The sequence below is a fragment of the Canis lupus genome, chromosome 18 (genome assembly GCF_011100685.1).
Source record: "Canis lupus familiaris isolate Mischka breed German Shepherd chromosome 18, alternate assembly UU_Cfam_GSD_1.0, whole genome shotgun sequence".
Classification (NCBI taxonomy): domain Eukaryota; kingdom Metazoa; phylum Chordata; class Mammalia; order Carnivora; family Canidae; genus Canis; species Canis lupus.
In genome coordinates this window covers 53,647,230-53,670,825 of record NC_049239.1, presented here as the reverse complement: position 1 = coordinate 53,670,825, position 23,596 = coordinate 53,647,230, and the positions used below count along the sequence as shown (strand labels likewise).

The 23,596-nt window shown below is 45.8% G+C and overlaps 1 protein-coding gene across 1 annotated transcript in view; it reads left to right on the top strand.

Moving 5' to 3' along the window:
* Nucleotides 1-1,972: 1,972 nt before the first annotated feature.
* MARK2 (microtubule affinity regulating kinase 2) overlaps nt 1,973-23,596 on the top strand; it is a 60,438-nt gene continuing 38,814 nt past the window's right edge. Inside the window, exon 1 of the mRNA XM_038564160.1 lies at nt 1,973-2,107. Coding sequence (XP_038420088.1) covers nt 2,054-2,107 — 54 coding nt within the window. The 5' untranslated portion in view covers nt 1,973-2,053. The remainder of the gene's footprint in view (nt 2,108-23,596) is intronic.

Genomic DNA, 23,596 nt, shown 5'->3' with positions numbered 1-23,596 from the left:
TCATAACATCCTCTCCTCGCATCTGTCCAGCTGCCTATTTCTCTGGGTGACTTGGCCAAGGGCTCTGCCCAAGATGGGAGTTGAAAGTCAAGTGTCAGAGGTCCATCCAGCACTTTCTCCCCACAATTTCAGGGGCCTCTCTGCTCTTGTACCTTTGGGGACTTGTTGCTTGAGCCCAGTCCCTGGCTCAGGTGGGGCCTCTGGCTTCTGTCCACCTTGAGCCCCGGGGTGGGGGTGGGGCAAGTTCCACACATGTCCACAGTGAGTGGAGGCAGCTTGGAGTGGGAGGCATGAAACCGGCCTACTGCTTCTCCCTGGTGAAACAGTCTAGGGGGAAATGAAGAGTGGACTCAGGTTGCCACGTGGACTCCCTGTTGGAGTTGGGGGTCTCTCAAAAAACGAGAGGGTCCTCAGTTTACTGATGAAACTGTAGCCGAGGAAAGGAAGGGAACTTCCCCTAGTGCCCATTCTTTGTACCATCCTGAGGAACCCTCATTTCCAACCAGTGTCTCTTTTCTGTGAGTTTTCTTGTCTTAAGAGGGATAAATGAAAAATGAATTAAGATGAGAATGTCTCCCCTGCCTTACCTTACAGGGGTATTTTAAAAGGTAACAGGCGTGACTCAGTATTACCATAGTGCAATGTCATTTTGTGCTATTTTGAACAATTTAAAAAAAGGTAAGTGGAATTCAAAGACGTTATTTAGAATGTCATCACTGGAACAAAAGGCATGAATTCTCTTAATATAAGGACGTCAAGGAGTCTAAACTCGGAGGTGTTATGTAATCCTTCCAAGATCACATTGCATTTTCATTCCCCTGAGCGGGGGAGCTGAGGGGACCCCTGTAGCCTCCCACCGCGGGGCGCCCAGGATGCTGACCTGGTGCTGCTAGACCTTAAGGAACAAACACTGCAGACCAAATGTGGGGTGTGTGGAGAGGCAGAAGCCCAGAGAGGCGATGGCAGGTGAAGAATCCTAGCTAGACAGGTAGTAGACTGGCGCTGCATTTGACAGGTGACACACATGTTGATATGTTGGATGAAAAACGAGATGGATTTTATGAGCCAACAGACTGACACGCAGACGGGGAAGCTGCTTTAGAAAGAACCAAGTGATGCCAACCGTTGGTTCGGGCTAATAGCTTTATTTCCTATTTAGTCGAATAATAACGTGCGCAGGTGATCCAAGCTTCCCGTGCAAGGTTTGAAAATACCCGGAAACTGACGGAAAGAAACGAGGAGTCAAGCTCTGGGTACTGCTCCAGGGAACAACTCCGGGCTCGCCGGGTCTCGGGTGTTGCCGGAAACGGCCGACGACCGCGGTCGGCTGCGGGGCGGGGCGGAGGCGGGGCCGGCTCCCCGCACGCGGAGCCACTTCGGGTATTTCCGGAAACCGCAGCGAGGCGGCTACAAGTGGGCGGGGAAAAGCCTATGGGCGTGACTGTGGGCTGCCGAGTGGCTTCGTGGATTTCCGTAAACAGAGCCGAAACTTGGGCTTCGGAATCGAGGCGGCGCGCGCGTCCCCAGGGGTTACCTTCTTCGGGTGTTTCCGGAATTCACCCGTAGTCGGCGGCCGGGAGGAGGAGGCGCGCCCCCCTCCCGTTCCTCTCCACTTCGGTTGTTTCCGGCTGCTGCCGGCGGAAAGAGCCGAGGGCCGGCGGTGGTGGCGGCCATGTTGGGAGCAGCAGGTCCGGCGGCGGCTGCCTGTGTGCCGGGCGCGGAGCGGTGCCGCTGAGGGCAGGGGAGGAGCGAGGCAGGCGGCCGGCTGCGGCGGCAGAGAGTAGGCGGAGCGGCGCGGCCCGGCCGAAAGGCGGCACAGCCCAGCCGGGGGTCGGGGGGGTGCGGTCCGGAGCCGCTCGGAGCCGGCGCGGCCTAGCCCGAGCGGCGCATCCCCGGGCTGGCGTGAGCGGCTGCCCGGCCTCCCCGCACCCCCGGCCGGGGCCCATGCGGCGGGTGCCCCTGCTGTGAGAAGCCCCGCCCGGCCGGGCTCCGCGCCTTCCCTTCCCTCCCTTCCTCCAAGCTTCTCGGTTCCCTCCCCTGAGATACCGGCGCCATGTCCAGCGCCCGGACCCCCCTACCCACGCTGAACGAGAGGGACACGGAGCAGGTAAGGAGCCCCGAGGGCTCCCCGAATTCTCTGGCTGGGCCCCTGCACCTTGCAGAGCCTCCTCCCTCCTCTGCTCTACTCGTGTCCCTGCTGCCACCCTGCAAGCCTGGCTGCCCTGTCATCTGGCTCTCGGCCTCGCACATCCCCCTCTGAGTCCTGTCCTGGGACCCACCTCGTCCTGACTCCAAGCTGCACACTTGTCTTTTCTGCTGACCTCCCTCTCTCCTCACCGCCCTCCTGCGCTCTTCCGTGTTACCTCCCTAGCTTCCCCTTCTCTTCCCTTTTTCTCTCAGGGGCCTTTCTGGTCTTCCTCCACCCACGCTTAAAGCCGCCACCCTCCTGCTCCTCGAATAGCACCCCGCGATTTGCCCCAGATCGTTGTCCACCTCTTCCTCCATCTCTCTAGCCCTGCTTCTCCTCTCCCCGCACCGGTTCTCCCAGTCCTTGGTTATCACCCTCAGGGTCCTTGCTCCGGAGTGTATTCTCGATCCCGATCCCCTTCCAGTTCCCCAGCCTTTTTTTTTTTTTTTTTTTTTTTTTTTTTACCCTCTTCTCCAAATCGTGCTCTCCCTCGTGCTTGCAACCCACCAGCTCCACCCTCATCACCTTTCCAAATGGTTCGCCTACTCTTTGCTCATCACTTTCCCTTCTTCAGGAGCTCCCTGGTGCCTCGCGCTGGCATTTGTTGCTTCCGTGTTTCCCATACTGCTGTCATGCGCATAGTTTTCCCACAGGTTGTCTTTGGGGTTCCAGTCTGAAGGGTTCCCTTCAGAGTCTGGACCTCTCCAGCTCTGTTTTCCCCAGGTTGGGTTTTAGTCTCCAGGCTTCCTGTTTCTCACCGAATGCTTTACCAGCCTGCTCCCTGGACTCTTCCTTCCAGCCCCGCTCTATCATATTAATACAACCTGTTGCTGAATCCTTTCCCTGGTCACGCTCCCTCACCATCCTTGCCTTTCTGTTTCCTCACAGTGCAACACAAACCATGATGCCCTCCTGTGTCTCCACTCCTGGTTCTGTCACTTTCCATAGTTTCTTCCTCCCTGCTTGATGCTTTCTGGTTTTTCTACCCTCACCTGGTCTTTACTCTTAACCAGGGTTGCCTTTCATCTCCGGATTCGCCTCTTGCCTTTTTCACATCATCTGTCTTTGCCCCACACATGCCCCTGTCCCTTCCTTCCCGACTGGCTTATGTTTTTAAGTCCTAGTCCAGGCACTCAGCATATTTGTTTCTTGAGCTACACGCCGCAACACCCCCCCCCCCCCCAATCTTCCTGGCAATCACTGCTATCATCTGTCACCCAAGCTTTAACGTTTTTCTGTGTCACCTCACCTGTGAGCTGAGAGGCATCCACTTTCTACCCCTCCTCTTTCTTTCACCGCGTCCCTTGCTGACTGCTGCCTGCTCTGGGGAGAGTCCCCTGCCTGGCACACCCTTGTCGGTGGAGAACTTTACTAGGCCAGAAAAACTTGACTTGAAAAAGGAGCTCTTCTCCCCTGGGGCTGCAGCACCTTTCTGCATCCTCTCCTATGTGACATTCTTTATGTTTTCCTCTCGTTCACTCCTTAGCCCAGTAGAACTGTTGTTCTCTTCTCTTGCGTGTTCACATCCTTCCCTGGACATTCTGCCCTGGTTGCGTTTTCCTGTGTTTCTGTGTCCCCTGCCCTGGCTCTACTTCACCTGGGCAATCAGGAACTCGGGAGGAGTTTTTGTTTGCCACGCTTGACCCTTTTGTTCCTGATGGATTGCTTGCTTCTGGAGGCAAAACGAGTTGAGAGGGAGGGCTGGTGGATTTCAAGTTTCATCACCGGGTTTTGCAACTGGCTCTGCATGGGACTGAAGTCTTTGGAAACCAGAGCGTGGTCTGTAGCTCCTAGTCTTGCCCTCACTTGCCACTGTTTCTCTCCTTGCTGGGAACCGCTTTTTCCAGGCCCTCCTGAGGTGGCCTGTTCCATTCCTTTTCCTATCACCACCTTTGTATTAGCAGGTAAACCCTGCTTAACCAGAGAACTTTCCCAGACTGTTGATTATGAGCTGGTAGGAGGAGGCCAAGTGACTACTGACTGGCACCCTCAGGCATGTGGGGAGTGGCGTCCGCCGAGGCTGTGGGGGGCATTGTGTTCAGCAAAGTAGAGTAACAGACTGCCTCGATGTGGTTTCTTTGTGCTGTTTACTAAATGTAAATGTATTCTCACCGTGGTCTCATTCTTGCAATGTGTGCATTGATTTCCTCTTTTTCCTACATGCCTAGCACACCACTGAGTGCATAGTAAGAAGTCGGTACACACCCGTTGATTTTATAAGAGCAGTGATGGGGGGTGAACCATTTGGGACTGCAAGCTGCTCTTTGATAACTTTGTCTGGAGCAGTGGCTGCATACTTTGTCACCCTGTTACAAATTATGAATTACTCATCCTGTTTGCACTCTTCATGGACTTGGGTCCCCCTGAGCCACTTCATCACTTCTGGTGTTCTCAAGGTAGCCAGTCATGCTACTCACTTGATATTAAGTCTCGTCCCAGTAAAAGCACAGCTTTTGGGAAAGCTCAGCTACACCTACCACAGGCAGATGCCTGTATTTTTCAAAACAAGAAATAAGTAGCAGCCTTTCTGGTCACCAGGCCAGTGATGCCAGAAGCAGTGGCCTCCTTTAGACTAGATCATGCCACCAGGTAAGAGCAAGAAAGCTCTTGATTCTGGTCAAAGTAGTCACGGAAGTGCAACCTTTGCAGTAAGCCATAATGTTATGAAATAAAAAGCAAGGGATTCGGTTGTGCTGATTCCTTCGCCCCAAAGATTCTCCATCACTTTATTTAGGTTTAAATGATTTAAACTGGTTTTACCAGGAAATAGGTAAATAAACTCTTCTGGTTGTCTTCAAGCTCCAATCACTTTTTGCTCTTCCTCGCCCCCTTTCTTTATTAAAACCTGTGGCTAATGAGAAGCTGTTTCCAGGAGCTCTTTGATCACATCTGAATTAAACACCCATAACGCACACACACACACACACACACACAGAAAATGTGGAAGCATAAAAATAAACCTTGTGTTGCAGGAAGAGTGCCTGTTTGCTGTCAACTCTGCTTCTGACAGTGAAAGTGGGAAATAAAAGTCAAGCCTGTCTTTAAGATTTTTGTGACACCTGGTTGTGGATATGCTTTTTCACAGCCATAGACTTCTCTTTCACTTGCAGAAGGAGGGTTATGACCTGGGGCTGGTAGTTTTGGGGATTCTCAGTCTGCGAGCTGAGCATTCTGTCCACTTCTTGTCCAAATGGCTCTGCTGGCCTAGAAGCTTGGCTATGGTGAAAGCAATCAGCAAGATGACTGTTTGTCTTCTAGCCAGGGGCAGCAGTAATAGGCAGGTGTGGAGAGGGGTCCAACTTCAGAGCTCTCCTGCTGCTGGCAAGAGCTTCTTGTAATACCTGGTAGAGGACCTACTGGCTTCAGACCTGCCCCACCCCTGGGTCTCCAGAACCACAGGGAGGGCTCCTGAGAAAAAGCAGGAGCCTTTCACTACCAGCCCCAACTCTGCTGCAGTGGGCAAGGGTGGGGTTTGCCGTCATTCTTCTGGGGAGTGAGTGGCATTGTTTATTCTTTTGGGTGGTTCTAGGAAGAAGAGTGTGGAAGTCTGGCTGAAGTGAGCAAATCTAACATACAGAATCCTGTAAAGAACAGCTGAGCCGCTCCAAACACGTATCCCTTGGATGCCAGTGTTGATTCTGGCTGAATGTTGCATTGAGTAATTTGGTTTTAGTGGCGACTCTGATAGAGAGCTTGGTTGGCTCTCGTTTCCCTCTGTGTCCTGGTAGCTGTGCAGCACTGTGCTCTGGGTACAGACTCCAACCCTTTGACTCTAGCCAAGGGCTCCTTGGTGGTGTCGCCTTCCTGTCAGAGGTCTGGGTGGGTGTCAGACCATACATTCTCACTTCCTGCATGGCCCTAGAAATTAAAGTGAGGCCTTGATAGAACAAGGACTTTAGGAGTCTGGAGTTCACATAGTTGTTCTTCCTACCATAATCTTTGAACCCAGCACAGCTAACCACCTAGTAAATTGTAATAATTTCTCTACAATCTGTGGACTTTGGGAAGTAGCTAAACAGATGGATACAAGATGTCGTTGAAACTTGGCCTGCTTTAGATTAAAATCAAGTTTGCACAGGGAATGACTTGCCATCTTTCATATGGTGACCAAAGATTGGGCCTGAGATTCTTTTCACTTTTTTTTTTTTTTAAAGATTTTATTTATTTATTCATGAGAGACACAGGCAAAGGGAGAAGCAGGCTCCATGCAGGGAGCCTGATATGGGACTCGACCCTGGGTCTCCAGGATCACACCCTGGGTTGAAGGTGGCACTAAACCGCTGAGCCATCCAGGCTGCCCTTCACTGTAAGATAGGAAAAAATCAAGAATTGTCTGCCTGAGAGATTTGCATGGTTAGATCTCTTGGAAATCAAAAACTTCTCTGACGAGACACTTTTCCCCTTTGGACAAAAGAGCCCAGTTCTCAGTGGGCATTTGACCAGGACTAACCGGTGCCGCTGTGAACTCTTTCACATTGCACACTTAGCCCCCTGGCTGGCCTTTCTCTTCTCCCAGGAGCTTCCATGACTTTCCTACATATGTATTATGTCGACTGGAATGAATATTTTATGCCTAGAGTGCAGCCTAGCCTCAGACTTTGTGGCCCATTATCCACAAGCCGGATGGGGGCTGGGCGCCACCTTTGGCCCCATGATAGCTCTGCTAAATGGACTCTCCGAGTCCGTCCGACGTCCGTCTGTCCGTCCGTTCCCCCCCCCCCACCTCCAGCAGCACTTTGAAGCCCATTAATGGATTGGGATGAAGTAACCTCAGCAGATGGAAAGGGCAAGGAAGGTAGTTGTCCTTCCTTCCCTAAGACTGCCTGATAAGGCTTTCTTGCAGTAACCAGGTCCCGCCCAGCCCCCGCTGCTTGGTTAAGCTGTAGACTGTGGCTTCTAGGCTGCCACTGTGAGAGGAGATGGAGAAAGGGTTTTATTCTCTTGGAGCCGGTGGTGCTGCCAGGTTTGCCACTTGCCTAGCAAAGCAAAAACTGAGAGGGATGGGGAAAGGGTGGGTGGAGTTTAAACCTAGGCCTTCCTCCAACGGAAGTTCAGCAAAGTGACAAACCAGATAGGTGGCTGAGTTTCCTTCTCTTGATGGGAGATGCCAGCATTTGTACCTTTTTGCACTTCTAGCTTGGATTCTCCAGGCTTTCTCGCAGGTTTCATCAAACCCGAGTGAGTCACTGCAGTGTTATCTGTTCATTTTCCCCTTCTATCTCAGCAGAGGGAAGAGTAAGCCTTTACAAACTTTGTGGGGGAGGAAACCACCCATTTCCACTTCTGGCATGGGAAGAGGCCATCTCTCCTGACGTTAACTCTGAAAACTCTAGCTCTCAAAGCAGAATGTCACCACCCCACCACAGCCCTTTTGGTAGAGGCTACTGAGTGCCATTGCTGTCTTTTGGGCTGCCATGGTACATCTGCTTCTGAAACAGTACTATGAGAGAACCTGGCCTCTTGGTTTTCAGTTATCATTCATTGAAGGAGAGATTCCAGTTCCTTCTCTTACCCACTCACCCCACTCCTCCTTTAGGGAGGTAGAAATAGGTCAGATCCCTTCATCTGCCTGTCTGCTTTTGCTAGAGGGTTTAAAGTTTCTCGGCCGCTAGGCACTTTTCTCCCTACTTCCATTTCTCTCTACATTTCTTATCAGAAAATGAGGGTAGAAGGGGCAAAAACAAATGCATTTCCTTTTCTTCATCAGATGTTAGACTTATGAAGGCGGACAAGCACAGTTTTGGTAGGTGAAGGTCGGATGGACACTGATATTGATGGCTAGGTGAATCCTGAGGAACAGCAGATAGGAGGGGGGAGGAAGGTGGGCAGGGGGAGAGGAGAAGAGGAGGGGTGTGTTCAGTGATTGGCTCCAAGCCATCTTTTTCTTTTTAACATAAAGAAGGCAGAACAGACCCGAGGCTTCTCTGTAGAACCAGTCAAGCTGGTTTTGAGCAGCCTCGGCCTATTTTCCTCTGTGTGCTCTTTGGGAAGTTGGCAATACAAAGGTCTGCCTCCTCTGGGGCTGTGCTCTTTGAGGTAGGAGTCTGGATGAGGTTTGTAAACCCCCCCCCCCCCTCCACAATACTGAATGGGTCTCTGAGCTGGGCCTCTACGTGAGTGGGCTCTCTCCACCCCCAGTGCTGCTCAGGGCAACTTCACCTTACACACCTTTCACTGGACACTCCAAGATACAGCTCCTTTTCTTAGGCCCTTTCGCAGGTCATGGCTTGGCAGAAGGCCCTCCAGCCTGGTCCGGGAAAAGGGACCGGGGCGGTGGTTTGTGGATGGGGAACTGACTCCTGGCTTCTGTGATCTGGTGGTTAAATCGTGTAAAACCCCAGATCTTTTGGCTTGATGCAGTGGGACTGTCCAGGCCTGCTGAGGAAGAGAAAAGAATGGGTTTTGGTCTCTGGCAACTCAGCAGGTACGTCAGCCGCAGGGAACAGTGTGAGTTTGTTCCTGCTTGGTACCTGTAGGAAAGATGGGGGTTATCGGTCACCTCGTGCTGGCACTTCCTAAACAGTGGCAGGAAATCTTTCTCAGGAAAAGGACAGAGGATTCTGAGGCTCCTGTGACTGGCAGCACTACTAATACAGCAGGATCGTTTTCCCAGCCCCTGCTAAATGGAAAACCCCCACGTCCAAAAGTTTGATGATTAGTGAGTGAAACCACCTGCAAATAGAGTTCTTGCCCTTGCCTGTGAGAGTAGGCTACTCCTGTTCCTACTACAATGATCTACTCATTGCAGACACATGCAGAGGGAGAAGCAGGCTCTATGGCAGGAGCCCGACACGGGACTCGATCCGGGATTCCAGGATCGCACCCCGGGCCAAAGGCAGGCGCCAAACCGCTGAGCCACCCAGGGATTCCCCCCTTCTTTAGACCCAAGGGTCTGCTGGCCTTCCGCTACCGCACCCCCCCCCCCATCACTTCCCCACAGATGGCCATCATCTGAGTGTCTTTGCATGTGGTGTTGGATGCACTTGCGGCTTGTTGCTTTTTTTTGCCCACAAGAGTTTGAATTACTGGTTCTCTAGTCACAGGAAGTAGGGCCCTTTAGGTCGGCTTGGTCTAGCAAGAGCATTCTAATTGAGTTGAGCTTATGGCAGAGTTGAAAGGAGATCCCAGCACTTGGGGACTTCGAATAAGTAGTGTGTTGTGGTTACAGCAGGCTCTACAGTTCAATTCCCTGTACTGGAATCTTGGTCAGCCGCTACTATGACCTTGGGTTTACTTAATTGCTCCAGGCCTGTTTGCTTATCTGTAAAAAAGAAGTAATGATAGTACCTATCTTGTAGGTATAGTTATTGTGAGCATTAAAAGGGGTAATGAATATTAAGTCACTTAGAATAATGCCTGGCAGGACGAAATAATCCTTGTCCACAGTGTTCTAGTTGAGCAACTCAGTGGGCTTTCTCTGAGCACCATACAACTCCAGGTGAATGTACATTGGAATTTCTCCTAACTGAAAGAATCTTGGTTTCTTTTAGTAATTAGGGTCTCTTAGCTGCTTTTTCGAGCAACTTTTAAAAATTTATTTATTTTAGAATGGTGTGGTGGTGGTGGTGGTGGTGGTATTTAAAACCAAACAGCAATCTATCAATCAATCAATCAATAAGAAAAAATAAAATAAAACCAAACAGCTATCTGAATAGAATGCTATTGGAGAGGTTGAGGTACTATGGAGATCACTATTTACAGGATATCGATATTAGGTGGTTTTATCGATTTTTTTTTTAATTTTTTTTTTTTTTATTTATTTATGATAGTCACACAGAGAGAGAGAGAGAGAGAGAGAGGCAGAGACACAGGCAGAGGGAGAAGCAGGCTCCATGCACCGGGAGCCCGACGTGGGACTCGATCCCGGGTCTCCAGGATCGCGCCCTGGGCCAAAGGCAGGCGCCAAACCGCTGCGCCACCCAGGGATCCCGGTTTTATCGATTAAGAAAAAAGAAACAACCCAAAACATTACCATCTGCTTGCCCATATTTCTGAATTGTGAACGGTGGTGGTGGTGGTGGTCGTGGCAGCGGCGGCCATGTGTATGTGCAACCCCATCAGTGCCTGGGAGGCTGAGTCTGAAGTCACCCGAGGTTTCTGTGAGTGCTGGGATCCAGGTGTTACAGGAGACCCAATGAGGGAGAGGGAACCTCCCCGGAGGGAGCATGGGATGGAGCATGGGATTTCTTTCACAGTCCTTCAGTCCTTTCTTCAGGTGCAGTATTAACCCTTTGGCAGCAGGAGAAAGCTCCCCGTTTCTCTTAAAGACCAGTTGTGAACCTAGCAGCTAATGATTTTAGGTTTTTTGTTGTTTTTTTTTTTTCACTGGTAAAGGGGCCTTTTGGGGGAGGTCCTTGCTATCTCTGTTGGCTTCTCTGAAGTGAGAACAAAGCCTCCCCTTTGTGAGGCCTGGAAGGACCGCAGCCATTGCTCAGCCGCTCCTAGGAGTTTGCAGGCTTTGAATCTTGGGCTGAGATTTTGGTCTCAGTTGGTTCCTTGTTTATCTTCATCTCTTGTGGCTTCTAGAGCCTGAATGCCTGGTCGGAACAGCAAGTAAGTTGCTTAGGTTTTTCACATTGCAACTGCGGCCAAGGAGAAGGGTAACAGTGCCACCCCAGAGCTCATCAGGGAATTTCTTTCACTGTATTTTCCTCTTCCTTTTGACCCCTTTGCTGACTTCTCTCACTTCTTTTTTTCGGTTTGGTTTCTTTGAACTCTGTTCCTTCATTATCACTGTCCATCTCAGGTTTTTATCTCTATGTCCTGCTCTGCCTGACCTGTTTCTGTGCCTCTTTTGTGGCAGGGCTCAGGAGGGGAATTCTGATAGTCTGAGATCTCCTTCATGTATAGAATCCCAGAATCACCCAGTCCCTTCTCCTATTCCTCTGAGTTTTATAAAGTTAAGGATTCGCTGCTTTAGAAAACATTTTCTTTTTATGTCTCTTGAGCCACCTTCCTTGGTAAAGCCAAGCTTGGCGATCTGACAACTTATTAGGGTTGGCATCCCAGTTTCCCTAGTGACAGGGTCTAAGCTAGTTCTCGGCTGTTTCCTGTGGCCTATCCAGAATGCTACAACACTGGACCCTGTCTTAGGGGAGATCTGAGGATGCACTTGTTAATTGTGATAATATGACATTGAATTTGGCTCCCAAAGTGTAATTGTGATAATACGACATTGAATTTGGCTCCCGAAGTCCTCAGGTTTGAGGACCCTGGGGCTCCCTGAGACCCATACGGCAGTATATGAAATCAAAATTAATTTGATCACAACATTAATGCAGTATTTGCCTTTTTCCACTCTCATTCTTTCGGTGTACAGTGGAGTTTTCCAGAGACTGAATGATGTGTGCTGACATCATCACCTTTGGCTGATGAAATGTGTGCTTCTGTATTCTTGTGTTTTCTGGAATGTTTAAGGTAGTCCTTTAAGGTATAAATATGGAAGTTTGCATTGATGAACTCCATTTGTTCTCAGTACTTCTGGACTCTTACTAGCTTTCTTCAGTTGTGTCTGCTGTAATCCCTGCAAACCTCATTATTGTCCTATAAATCACTATTTTGAGATCCCAGCATTTTCCTGGCACCTTCGAGGAAACACAAGAAGTAAGTACAACTTGTAAAACTTAACTTGTAAAAACTTCGGGAAAAGCTTCTGATTTAAAAAAATTCACTTACAACTTATTTTAGCACTTTATTCTAAAACAGGAAGATTTATCATATTTCTCTTATATTTAAGGATGAATTGTTGGCTTTAAAAAGGGAGATTAGAAGGCTTGCAATCTCTGTTTATTGAAATGGATACACCAACAAATGAATGGGAGGAATCTGAAGAACCTAGGCAAAACTGTAAATAAGAAATGAAAAATTATTAAAAGAAACAATATCACAATGAAAGCTATCTTCTCCTCAGCTTTATAGATGATAACAACATACTTTATTGTATCTTATGCAACAGAACACGTTTGTGTTAAGTTGCAATATCACATCAATACCAATCATTCAGAGCTTAATGAAAAAGGAATTGAGTATTTTAAGTGTACACACCGTGAGCTCTTTAAAAGCCAGAATTTGCTCCAGCTTTCCAACCTAGAAATGAAAATGTCACTGAATCGTACAGGATAAGTTATGACATTGCTTTGGTTGGAGAAACCCACCCAATAGCCGAGAGACTAAGTGTTGAACAGCAGATGTTGCTGAAACCCACTGGATGAAAAGTCAGTAAAATTCAGGGCAGGGCCACTTCATGTGTTACCATGAGTCGTCAAATTAAAAATCTAGCTACACATACAAAGACTGAGTTCATGTCTTGTTTATAGAGTTGTGCTTTTGCCTTAAAAATGAGCAGATTTACAGATGTGGCTCGACTTGTGTCAGCACCAACCATGCTTCAAAGAATTTTCTTTTATGTGAATGCCCAGCGGTGAACACAAGTAGTGATAAATATGCAAGGGATTGAATAATTCTTTTGACTCTCCTGGTTCATCTTGGAACAGCTTCATTTCCACTTGGACTATTTGTGCAGAAGTAATGGCAGAGAAAATTGCTGGCATCATAACACAATCAAGGCAGTGGCACCAGGACTCTACTAGTGGTAGTAGTCATGGACTTCCTTCCTGCTCTATGCTTGTGAGTTTAAAAACAAAACAAAACAAAACAAAAAACATTTTCACTTAATAATGTCTTGGAGGAAGCACTAAAAATTTGTAATTTTTATTAAATATTAACCCTGTAATAAAAGTTTTTAATATTTTGAGTGATTAGGGGGTGCCTGGGTGGTTTAGCAGTTGCGCAACTGCCTTCAGCTCAGGGTGTGATCCTGGAGTTCCAGGATTGAGTCCCATATTAGGCTCCCTGCGGGGAGCCTGCTTCTCCCTCTGCCTTTGTCTCTGCTTCTCTGTGTTCTCATGAATAAACGAATGAATGAATTTTGAGTGATGAAATGCCAAGTAGCCATGGAGCCTAGGTACCAACCATAGTATAGTGATGGTCTTGAGAAGATGCACTAGTGTGTTGGAGCTGAAGTAGCTGCGTGGATCATTTTTACTTGAAAGAACAACTGATGGGTAAACTATAGTTATTCATACTTGAGTATTTAGTGGACATTTTTTTGAAATGGAACAAAGTGAGTCTGTCACCATTGCCAGTGATAAAATTCAAACTTTCAAGCGAAAATGAAATTTTTGAAAACTTGTATTTGTCAGAGACTTTTTTGATGAGATCAGTGGTGAAATGAATGGAAAGTGATTTTTTGATATTGTATGAAATGTCAGTATTTGGAAATTTCTGTATAATTCAGCAAAGGACCATGTCCCAGATTGTCAGTAGGTAAAAGAGCCACTCAAAGTGCAAGATGACCAATGGATTTTAATGTAAAAGTACACAAAAAAATTCATTGGTAAAATTTCAGATTGCACACTGAAACTAGGTTTTCAAAAAATTACTTTTGAGTTTTGGTCTGGTGTCAAAGAAGAAAAATTCTCAATATCTGAAGAGCTGTTAAACTCCATTTTCCAATGACAGGTCTGTATGAAGTGAGATTTTCTTTATTTTTTTTTTTTTCTTTTTCTTTCTTTTTTTTTTTTTTTTTTTGAGATTTTCTTTATATCTTAACAACCAGAACAACATAACGAAACACATCAAATGCAGAAGCAGGTGTGAGAAGTTGGCCCTCTTCCATTAAGCAAGACATTAAAGATTGTACAATGTAAAACAATGCAACTTTTGCCATGGATTTAATTTTGTTTTAGAAAATACAGTTTTTTTCACACACAAAAAAAATAGGCTTTCCAAATAAACATGTAATGGGCTTATTATTTTGAATGAATTAATAAAAGTGTCTTTTAAATTACCTTTTCATTTTCTAATAAGGTAGCTATCAATAGCTGTAATCCATATAAACAAGATTTGTGCAGTCCTCGGTAATTTATGAAAGAGGGTAGACTCTGGGGACCAATGAGTGAGAAAAACTTTATAGACAAAACTTGAGTTGATGGTCTTTCTTGGGCTGGTTATTTGCAATGACTTCATAAGGAGCCCTTGTTTACAATTCTGGCTGCATATGGCCCCTGTCTTGGCCTCAGAGACTTTTACCCAAGCTAACTTATTTCCTCTTCCTCATACATACAGCATTGGCCCCGTGAGGTTTTTGATTGTTGTTTTATCTTGGCTTGTTTGTTTATTCCCCTTCCCTCTTTTTCCTTATTTTTTTTTTCTTTTTCTCACTTTCCCTTTCTCTTTATTCTTTTGTTTCAAGTTTTCCTTATTTTTTTTCTTTGTTTTTTTAAGGTGGGTTTTTTTGAGTTTTTGTCTAGTATTGTGTTTTGATTGGGGATTATGAGATCAGCTCATGGGGTGGACTTCCTTTGGTACGTGTGAAATTGTGGTTCGGCAGATACAGTGTTGTTTTTTTTTTTTTTTTTTTTTTTTTTTCCATTAAAAATAAGTAACTCATGGGACGCCTGGGTGGCTCAGTTCTTGGTTTCAGCTCAGGTCATGATCTCGGGGTTATGAGATTGAGCTCCACATCAGGCTCTGTGCTCCATGTGGAGTCTACTTGAGATTCTATATATCTCCCCCTCTCTCTCGGCCCTTCCGTGCAAGCTCTCTCTCTCTATCTCTCTCTCTCTCTAAACCAAATAATTAGGGACACCTGGGTTGAGCATCTGCCTTCAGCTCAGGGAATGATCCCCGGTCCAGGGATCCAGCCCCACATCGGGCTCCCTGCGAGGAGCCTTCTCCCTCTGTCTATGTGTCTGCCTTCCTCTCTCTATGTCTCTCTCATGAATAAATAAAATAAAAATCTTTAAAAAAAAAAAACAATTTTTAAAAAAAAAAGATAACTTGTGTTACCTTTGTAATGGATTTATTATGTTCTTTTAAATGGATGGATATTAAGATTTTATTTATTCATGAGAGACACAGAGAGAAGCAGAGACACAGGCAGAGGGAGAAGCAGGCTCCATGCAGGAAGCCCGACGCAGGACTCGATCCCTGGTCTCCAGGATCACACCCTGGGCTGGAGGCAGCGCTAAACCTCTGACCCACCTGGGCTGCCCTGGATATTTATTTAAATCTTTTCTCTGGGACGCCTGGGTGGCTCCGCGGTTGAGCTTCTGCCTTCAGCTCAGGGCACAATCCTGGGGTCCTGGGATCAAGTCCCACGTCGGGCTCCCTGCATGGAGCCTGCTTCTTCCTCTGTCTATGTCTCTGCCTTTCTCTCTGTGTCTCTTATGAATAAATAAATAAAATATTAAAAATAAGTAAATAAATCTTTCTCCTATTTTTTTTAAAAGATTTTATTTATTTATTCATGACAGAGAGAGAGAGAAAGAGACAGACACAGGCAGAGGGAGAAGCAGGCTCCATGCAGGGAGCCCAGTGCAGGACTTGATCCCGGGTCCCCAGGATCACGCCCTGGGCCAAAGGCAGGCGCTAAACCGCTAAGCCACCCAGGGATCCCCTCTTTCTCCTATTCCTAAATACAGTAAGTATTAATAGATAATAGTTCATAGAAACAAAAGCTTTTTGGGGACTCAGTTATTTTTAATAGTTGCAAAGAATTTCTGAAACCGAGAAGTGTAAGAATCAGAGTTGTAGGGATCCCTGGGTGGCGCAGCGGTTTGGCGCCTGCCTTTGGCCCAGGGCGCGATCCTGGAGACCCGGGATCGAATCCCACATCGGGCTCCCGGTGCATGGAGCCTGCTTCTCCCTCTGCCTGTGTCTCTGCCTCTCTCTCTCTCTCTCTGTGACTATCATGAATAAATAAATAAAATCTTTAAAAAAAAAAAAAAAAAAAAAAAAAAAAAAAAAAAAAAAAAAAAAAAAAAAAGAATCAGAGTTGTAGACAAAACTTGAATTACTTCTTTCTGTCTTTGGTTGGTCAATTTCTTGGTAATTTCATTAAAAACATTTTGCAATTCCCAGCCCCTGTTTGGTCCTGGCTGGTTCTCAGAAAGGTACTTGCCATCTTGGTTTGCTGTTGTTCTAGCTGAGGAAGCTGGTTCTCAGAGATCTGAAGGATTTTGACCAAAGTTGGCTCATTTTCTTCTTCAAATACAGAGCATTGGCCTTGTGAGGCTTTTTTAAACATTTAATTTTTTTTTTAATTTTGAGATAATTTTAATTTAGAAAAGTTGCAAAACTAACCCAAAGAGTTCCTGTACATTCTTCACTCAGCTTCCCCTTATGTTAACATCTTACATAACCACAGAACATGTATCAAAACTAAGAATTAACCTTGGTATAATACTATTAACCACAGTACATAACTTCTTCAGATTTCATCAATTTTTCCACTGATGTGTGATTTCTGTTCCAGGACCCGTCCAGGATCCCACATTGCATTTAATTGTCATGTCTCCATAGTCTCCTTAGATCTGTGACCACTTCTTAGTCTTGCCAGGTCTTTTGTAATGTTGACAGTTTTGAAGAATACTGGTTAGTTTATAGAATGTTCCCCAATCTTCTCATGGCCTTATGTTCCAATTCGCTTTTTCATTGTGGTAAAATACATATAAAATTTACCATTTTAATCATTTTTAAGTCAAGTGGCATTTAAGTACATTCACAGTGTTATGTAACCATCTACTATTTCTAGAAGTTTTTCGTCATTTAAACAAATTCTGTATTTTTATTTTTTTTTTTTAAGATTTTATTTATTTATTCATGAGAGACACAGAGAGAGAGAGGCAGAGACACAGGCAGAGGGAGAAGCAGGCTCCATGCAGGGAGCCCAACGTGGGACTCAATCCTGGGTCCCCGGGATTACACCCTGGACTGAAGGTGGCGCTAAACCGCTGAGCCATCTGGGCTGCCTTTTAATTCCATCTTAAAAGTTAATTCAGGAGGCACTTGGGTGGCTCATCCGACTCTTGGTTTAGGCTCAGTTCATGATTTCAGGGTTGTGAGATTGAGCACCACAGAGGGTCCACACTCAGCCGGGAGTCTCCTTGAGATTCTCGCCTCCCTCTGCCCCCACCCAGGTGTGTGTGTGTGTGTGTGTGTGTGTGTGTGTGTGTACACACTCTCAAATAAATATGTCAGTCTTTTAAAAAAAAGTTAACACAGGTTTTAGTCTGATGCTATGTATTGAGTTAATGTTAGAAAATGTAATTATTAAAATGTGTAGTTGTAATGGCTTAGTAATATTTTAAATAAATTAATAGTTGAACATTTTCTCAGTTTTAATTATAATACAGTTGTTATAACCCACATAAACAAAAGCTATTTGAGGTCCTTAATAATTGGGTCGCCTGGGTGGCTCAGTGGTTGCGCGTCTCTGCCTTTGGCTCAGGGTGTGATCCTGGGATCTGGGATCAAGTCCCATATTGGGCTCCTTGCATGGAGCCTGCTTTTCCCTCTGCCAATGTCTCTGCCTCTCTCTCTGTGTCTCTCATGAATAAATAAATAAGATCTTTAAAAAAAGGCCCTTAATAATTAAGAGTGTAAAGGGTTTCCAGACAGAAGTGTGAGAATATCTTTTGTAGACAAGCTTGGGGTTGATCATCCCTGTCCTTGATTGGTTGGTTACTTGATATGACCTCATACTGAGCCTTTGTTTTGCAATTCCCAGGGTGCTGCCCAAGCTGCAGGAAGGTACTTGCTGCCTCCGTTTGCAGTCATTCTAGCTGAGGAAGCTGGTTCTCGGTGACCTGAGGGACTTTGACCAAAGTTGGCTTTTCTCCTCCTTCTAATACAAAGCATTGGCCTCCCCACCCCCCCGCCATTAAAAAGATCATTTGGCTTACTTGGATTTCATTATGACAGATTTTTTTTTAAGCTTATGTGTTGGCTATTGGTCAATTCCAAATTTGAAAACTGCAAAGCTTGCTTAGCCTCTATCCTTGAAGAACCTTGGTGCCTATAATAGCTGAAGGCCAGTCAGCTCCAGTCGCTTACTACGGCCAGAACACGCCAGAACACCCGACAGTCTGTTCCCTGGGTGGCTGCAGAGCTCACACATTTTGTTCCTATTTCTTCTGTGTTTAACTCTTTGTTGGCTCTGTTTCCTAATGAAACATGCCTGCCAAATCCCACACTTAACGGAGGTACGCTTTATTTTCTCCTGTAAGAGGTAAGCAGATTTGGTGTGTAACAGCGTGTGAATTTTATTTGCTTGATGAGTCTTTTTTTTCCTTAAGATTTTATTTATTTATTCACAAGAGACACAGGGAGGGAGGCAGAAACAAAGGCAGAGGGAAGAGAAGCAGACTCCGTGCAGGGAGCCCAATGTGGGACTTGATCCCAGGACTCCGGGATCATGCCCTGAGCCAAAGGCAGATGCTCAACCACTGAGCCACCCAGGCATCCCTGCTTTAAGGGACAGGTAAAATAGCCATAGATAACACTGTTTTTAAAGTGTTTTAGGATTCTCAGCCTCCTTCTTTTGTTTTTACTTATCTTCTAGTCTCTGTGGCCCCTCTGACTTTGGAAGGCTTCCCTTGGGGCAGCTGGTGGTAGACCTTGGGCCCCCCCCAGCAATAGTCACTTGTACCAGCTTGAAGCAGATCTTTTTAAAATTCATCTCATTTGCTCAGAATCACTTCTCATAGGGTCATTAAAAAACACTGTTTAATCAAGTGCTTAACTTATATCAATTTGAGTCTACATATAGACTTGGCGGGATTATAGCTCCATTTCCCATCACTCAGCAGTCCCATAATCCTCTGCTTTTTACACAAAGCTTATTTCTTTTCAGATTCACATGTGGCTTTCATTTCAATTCCAGAATTGAACTTGATGTGCTTTTCTCTCTCTCTTCTGCTGCTGGTCTCTATGGAAGATAGACTTTTGCTTTCAAAGGAGATTTGTTCACTCTATTAGCTAAGGCAATGACTCAGTAACGGTGCCTCCTGGATGGCCCTCTAGTACATTACTCTCCCAAGTGGTTGGGGAACTCTTGAAGAGAATGGACTGAGTACTTGAAGGGTCGATGACCCCTGCCCGTTCTCACTCCCAGGGCATCATTTGCACTGAAGCTATAGACATAATAATAGCCAATATGTATTGAACACTTAGTTTGTGCCAGACACTTGTTTAGCTGTCTTATATTGACTCATTTAATCTTTGTGAGATGGTAGATCTTACTCTTTTACAGATGAGGAAATAGAGATCCAGAAATGTTGAGTAACTTGAAGGTTACAAACCCAAGTGGTCCAGAGTGTTTGTCTGTGTCCGAACAAAATTTTCTTGACTGTTGGTGAACCCTTTGGTTCTGCTTCAGTTGTGTCTGGGCAGTGGGAGGTGAATCCCTTAGAATTCACTCCTAAACACTGTGGGGTAAAACCCATCTCCCAGGTTAGCTTTTTTGTTGTACATGGCCTCCTCTGCCCCAGATGGTTTCTTTCCACCCTTTGTGGCCCGAGGGTGCAGATGCAGCTCTCTGGGCTTACTTCCCTGGTCTTGACAGCTCCATCTAAGCTATGGGAAACTTTTTTTTAAACTTTACCTTTTTTTTTTTTTTTAAGATTTTATTTATTTATGAGAGATGCAGAGAGAGAGAGGCAGACACACAGGCAGAAGGAGAAGCAGGCTCCGTGCAAGGAGCTTGATGTGGAACTTGATGCTGGGACTCCAGGATCACACCCTGAGCCGAAGGCAGACGCTCAACCTCTGAGCCACCCAGGCGTCCCTTTTAGACTTTACTTAATCCTGGCTTCTGATTGTCCTCTCTCTATCTTCTCATCTTCTGGCATTTCAAAAACCTTTTGAGAAAAGTCAGTCCTGAGACCCAAAATCTGTAACCAGCAAGTAAGTACCTCATAGTATGAGACAGCTTAAATTCCTGGATTTGACTGTCCTCTGTAGCACCCACGAATTGCTGGGATTCTAGAACTCTCTTTGTATGCACTCTCCCACATTCCCACCCACCCATCCCCCACAAAGAAAAGAAAAAAGCTTTTTTTTTTTTTAAAAGAAAAAAAGCTTTTGTGTGTGGATCTTAACGTGTACATTTTATCATGAAAATAATGTTTTCCCTTTACAGCCCTCTACCTGCTACTTCCACAGAGGGCCAGAGCTGCTTGCTTTCAGCCTTACTGCCAAGGGCGCTGAGCACTGTAGCTGGTAGTGCCAGGCCGCTGTGTGCATTTGCGCCTTGCCAGTTCAGTCCTGGGAGCTGAGTTCTGGCTTCCTGCTGTGCCTCTTTTATCCCATTGCTTGTTTTATATGCCACTACTTCCTATTTGCTTTTGTCCGGTCTTTCTTTTGGTTCCTTCTCCTGACGCTCGGCCCTATAGCTATGCTTCTGGTTCTCCCAGACCTCTGCATTTGTGTCTTAGAGTCATTGTTCTGTGCCCCCAATGGAATTTTAATTAACTTGAGTTTATGATTTGATTTACTTGGTTGTCTCACCTGGGCAGTAGTGCCTTTTCTTTTATTAAAAGTTCTGAAATTTTTTTTTAAAGCTTTTATTTATTTATTAGAGGCAGAGACACAGGCAGAGGGAGAAGCAGGCTCCATGCGGGGAGCTCGACGCTGGACTCGACACCGGGTCTCCAGGATCACGCCCTGGGCTGAAGGCAGTGCTACACTGCTAAGCCACCAGGGCTGCCCGAAAAGTTCTGACTTTTTTTTTTTTTTTTTTTTTTATGATAGTCACAGAGAGAGAGAGAGAGAGAGAGAGAGAGGCAAAGACACAGGCAGAGGGAGAAGCAGGCTCCATGCACCGGGAGCCTGACGTGGGATTCGATCCCGGGTCTCCAGGATCGCGCCCTGGGCCAAAGGCAGGCGCCAAACCGCTGCGCCACCCAGGGATCCCCAAGTTCTGACATTTTAAGGCTATTTTTAAGACACCAGCCTGGAGTGAGAGTAAACCGGTGATCTGTTGGCCTTAATGCAAGCATCATTGACCCACCCATGCCCCTCTTGCTGCCTTTACAGAGCAAAGAGAGGGAGTCCAACTAGAAGATTCAGATTTGTGTTTCAAATCTGATTTGGTTCTCCATGATAATGGTTATGTGCCATTTCTAAATTACTATAGAACCCATCTTTTTTGTTACAAGGGTAAAACCAAGGTCCACGTAAATTACGTGGAGAAGCACAGTCTTTAGGCCTGTTTATGAGTGATCTCCCCTCCCCACACCCACCTCCAACATATTTTTATCTCTTAGCAGAGGTAGCCACTGTTCACACACAGGTGTTCTCTAGTGATGCGGGCTACCGCTTCCTTGGAGAGTGCATGGCAGTGTTTTCTTGCTAATAAAAAGACTGCCATAATGGGTTAGGCCCATAGGGGCTCGGCCCTTCTGTACTTGTATTCCCAGGGAGAAAAATCTCTACCTTAATTACCACATCACACTGGCAGAGAGGTGTGGCTGCTAATTGATTAGATGACAGTCCTTTGCATTGATGCACAACTGTTGGGTGGTTTTGTTTCGTTTCATTTTTAAATAAACAAATAGATTTGAGCCAGGTAAATTTATGCTGAAGAGCTGAGTAGGGATTAATCTTCTGTTTTTAGGGGTTTTTCTGTGTTCTTATTTTCTACCGTGGTAGCAAGCACGAAGTTGGCTTTTCTTGCCATTTTGGTGCACATGGTGAATATGTCTTTTTCTTCCCTGCCCCCTCTGTGCTCCCTCTCTATTTGATAGAACCAAATTCCTTTATTTGGTTTGCTGTTCATTCCCTCCTATCTTGGAATGGTTGAACTCTATTCTGAAATATATTTCTAAGATAGTATTTAAAAGCAAACACTGCCTTTCTTGAAACCACAGAAACTGCTTGTGAAACAGCCGCCAGGGCAAGCTGCCAAACCTGCACTGTTAACCCACCCCAATGACAAATGTCAGACACTGACGGCACACTGTAGTCATGATTGTGGTGTGAGGATTTTCTCAGTAATGCATGTGTAGGTGCTGAGCTCCCGGTTTCACCACCAGAATGTCCACATTACAACATTCTTCATGGTAAACCATTCCTGAAGGGTCTTGTATAGCTAATCTGCTCTCTACTATGCAGGAAAGGTTTTAAACAAATCCAATTCCCATTCCCCCTCCCCTGCTTTTTTAATTTTAATTTTTAAATTTTTATTTATTTATTTAATTTCAGGAAGTGATTTTCTTTTGAGGTGAGTTAGACCAACTCTCTTACCAGCTTTTCCCATTTTTAAGTTAGAACTGGTTTGAAAAAAAAAAAAAAAAAAGAACTGGTTTCAAAATTGTTTTTCCTCATGGTGGAGGAGGACTTGGGCCTTGATCTTTATCCTCAGGCCCTGGAATGACTTTATTTATTTATTTATTTATTTATTTAGTAAGTAATGGCACAGAATTTTGTTTGTCTAGGGAATTTTATTTCTTCTCAGGTACTTTCAGGAGTGAGTATTTGTTCCTTTCTACTATCTTCTAAAAGAGCTCTGGCACTGCTGGTAGCCTGATAGGTAAAGCTACTATTTAAAAACTGGTATCGGGGGATCCCTGGGTGGTGCAGTGGTTTGGCGCTTGCCTTTGGCCCAGGGTGCGATCCTGGAGACCCAGGATCGAATCCCACATCAGGTTCCCTGCATGGAGCCTGCTTCTCCCTCTGCCTATGTCTCTGCCTCTCTCTCTCTGTGATGACTATCATAAATAAATAAAATTTAAAAAATAAAAAAAAAATAAAAACTGGTATCGGGATCCCTGGGTGGCTCAGCGGTTTGGCGCCTGCCTTTGGCCCAGGGCGTGATCCTGGAGACCCGGGATCGAATCCCACGTCGGGCTCCCGGCATGGAGCCTGCTTCTCCCTCTGCCTGTGTCTCTGCCTCTCTCTCTCTGTGGGACTATCATAAATAAATAAAAATTAAAAAAAAATAAAATAAAAATAAAAAAACTGGTATCAGTGTGCACTTAGCTATGGGACTGATTGAGTGGGAGTTAAGGAGGGAGACCAGGCTTGACAACCAACACTTGGGAAATAAAAGGAAAAACCTATAAAAGCCTCCCTATTCGTAGTCAGCACTGTGATGGAGGTTGTAGATGCAGAGCTTTAGGAGTCCCTTCCAAATCTTCCCCAAGAGCACCGTCTTTTGTTCTCTTGCTAGGGGTTTATTCTGACTTCGTTTCCATGATCTGAGTCCTGAACAACTTTTTTGACTTTGTGTTTAAGCTCTTCCCATATCATCTTTGCTTGTCTGTTAGGCCTGTCCCTAGTTACCAGATGGGGAGGAGACCGGGAAGGCTAAATGATTGATTCTTTGGTGACCCTCCCTGGGTTGACTTCCCCTTATGCCAGCATCACATGACTCACCATGGTTGACCCAGTGGGTGGGCATCCCATTCACAGAAACCCCAGGGTTTAGATAGATCCCGGCAGAACTCAGAACTGTGGTCCTAGCTAGAAGTGAGACCTGCGACCTTCAGATCTCTGCCCATGGTACTTACAAAACCATAGACTTCTAGTAAACTGGGGGAATAGGCAGGCTGTGAATTTTATTTA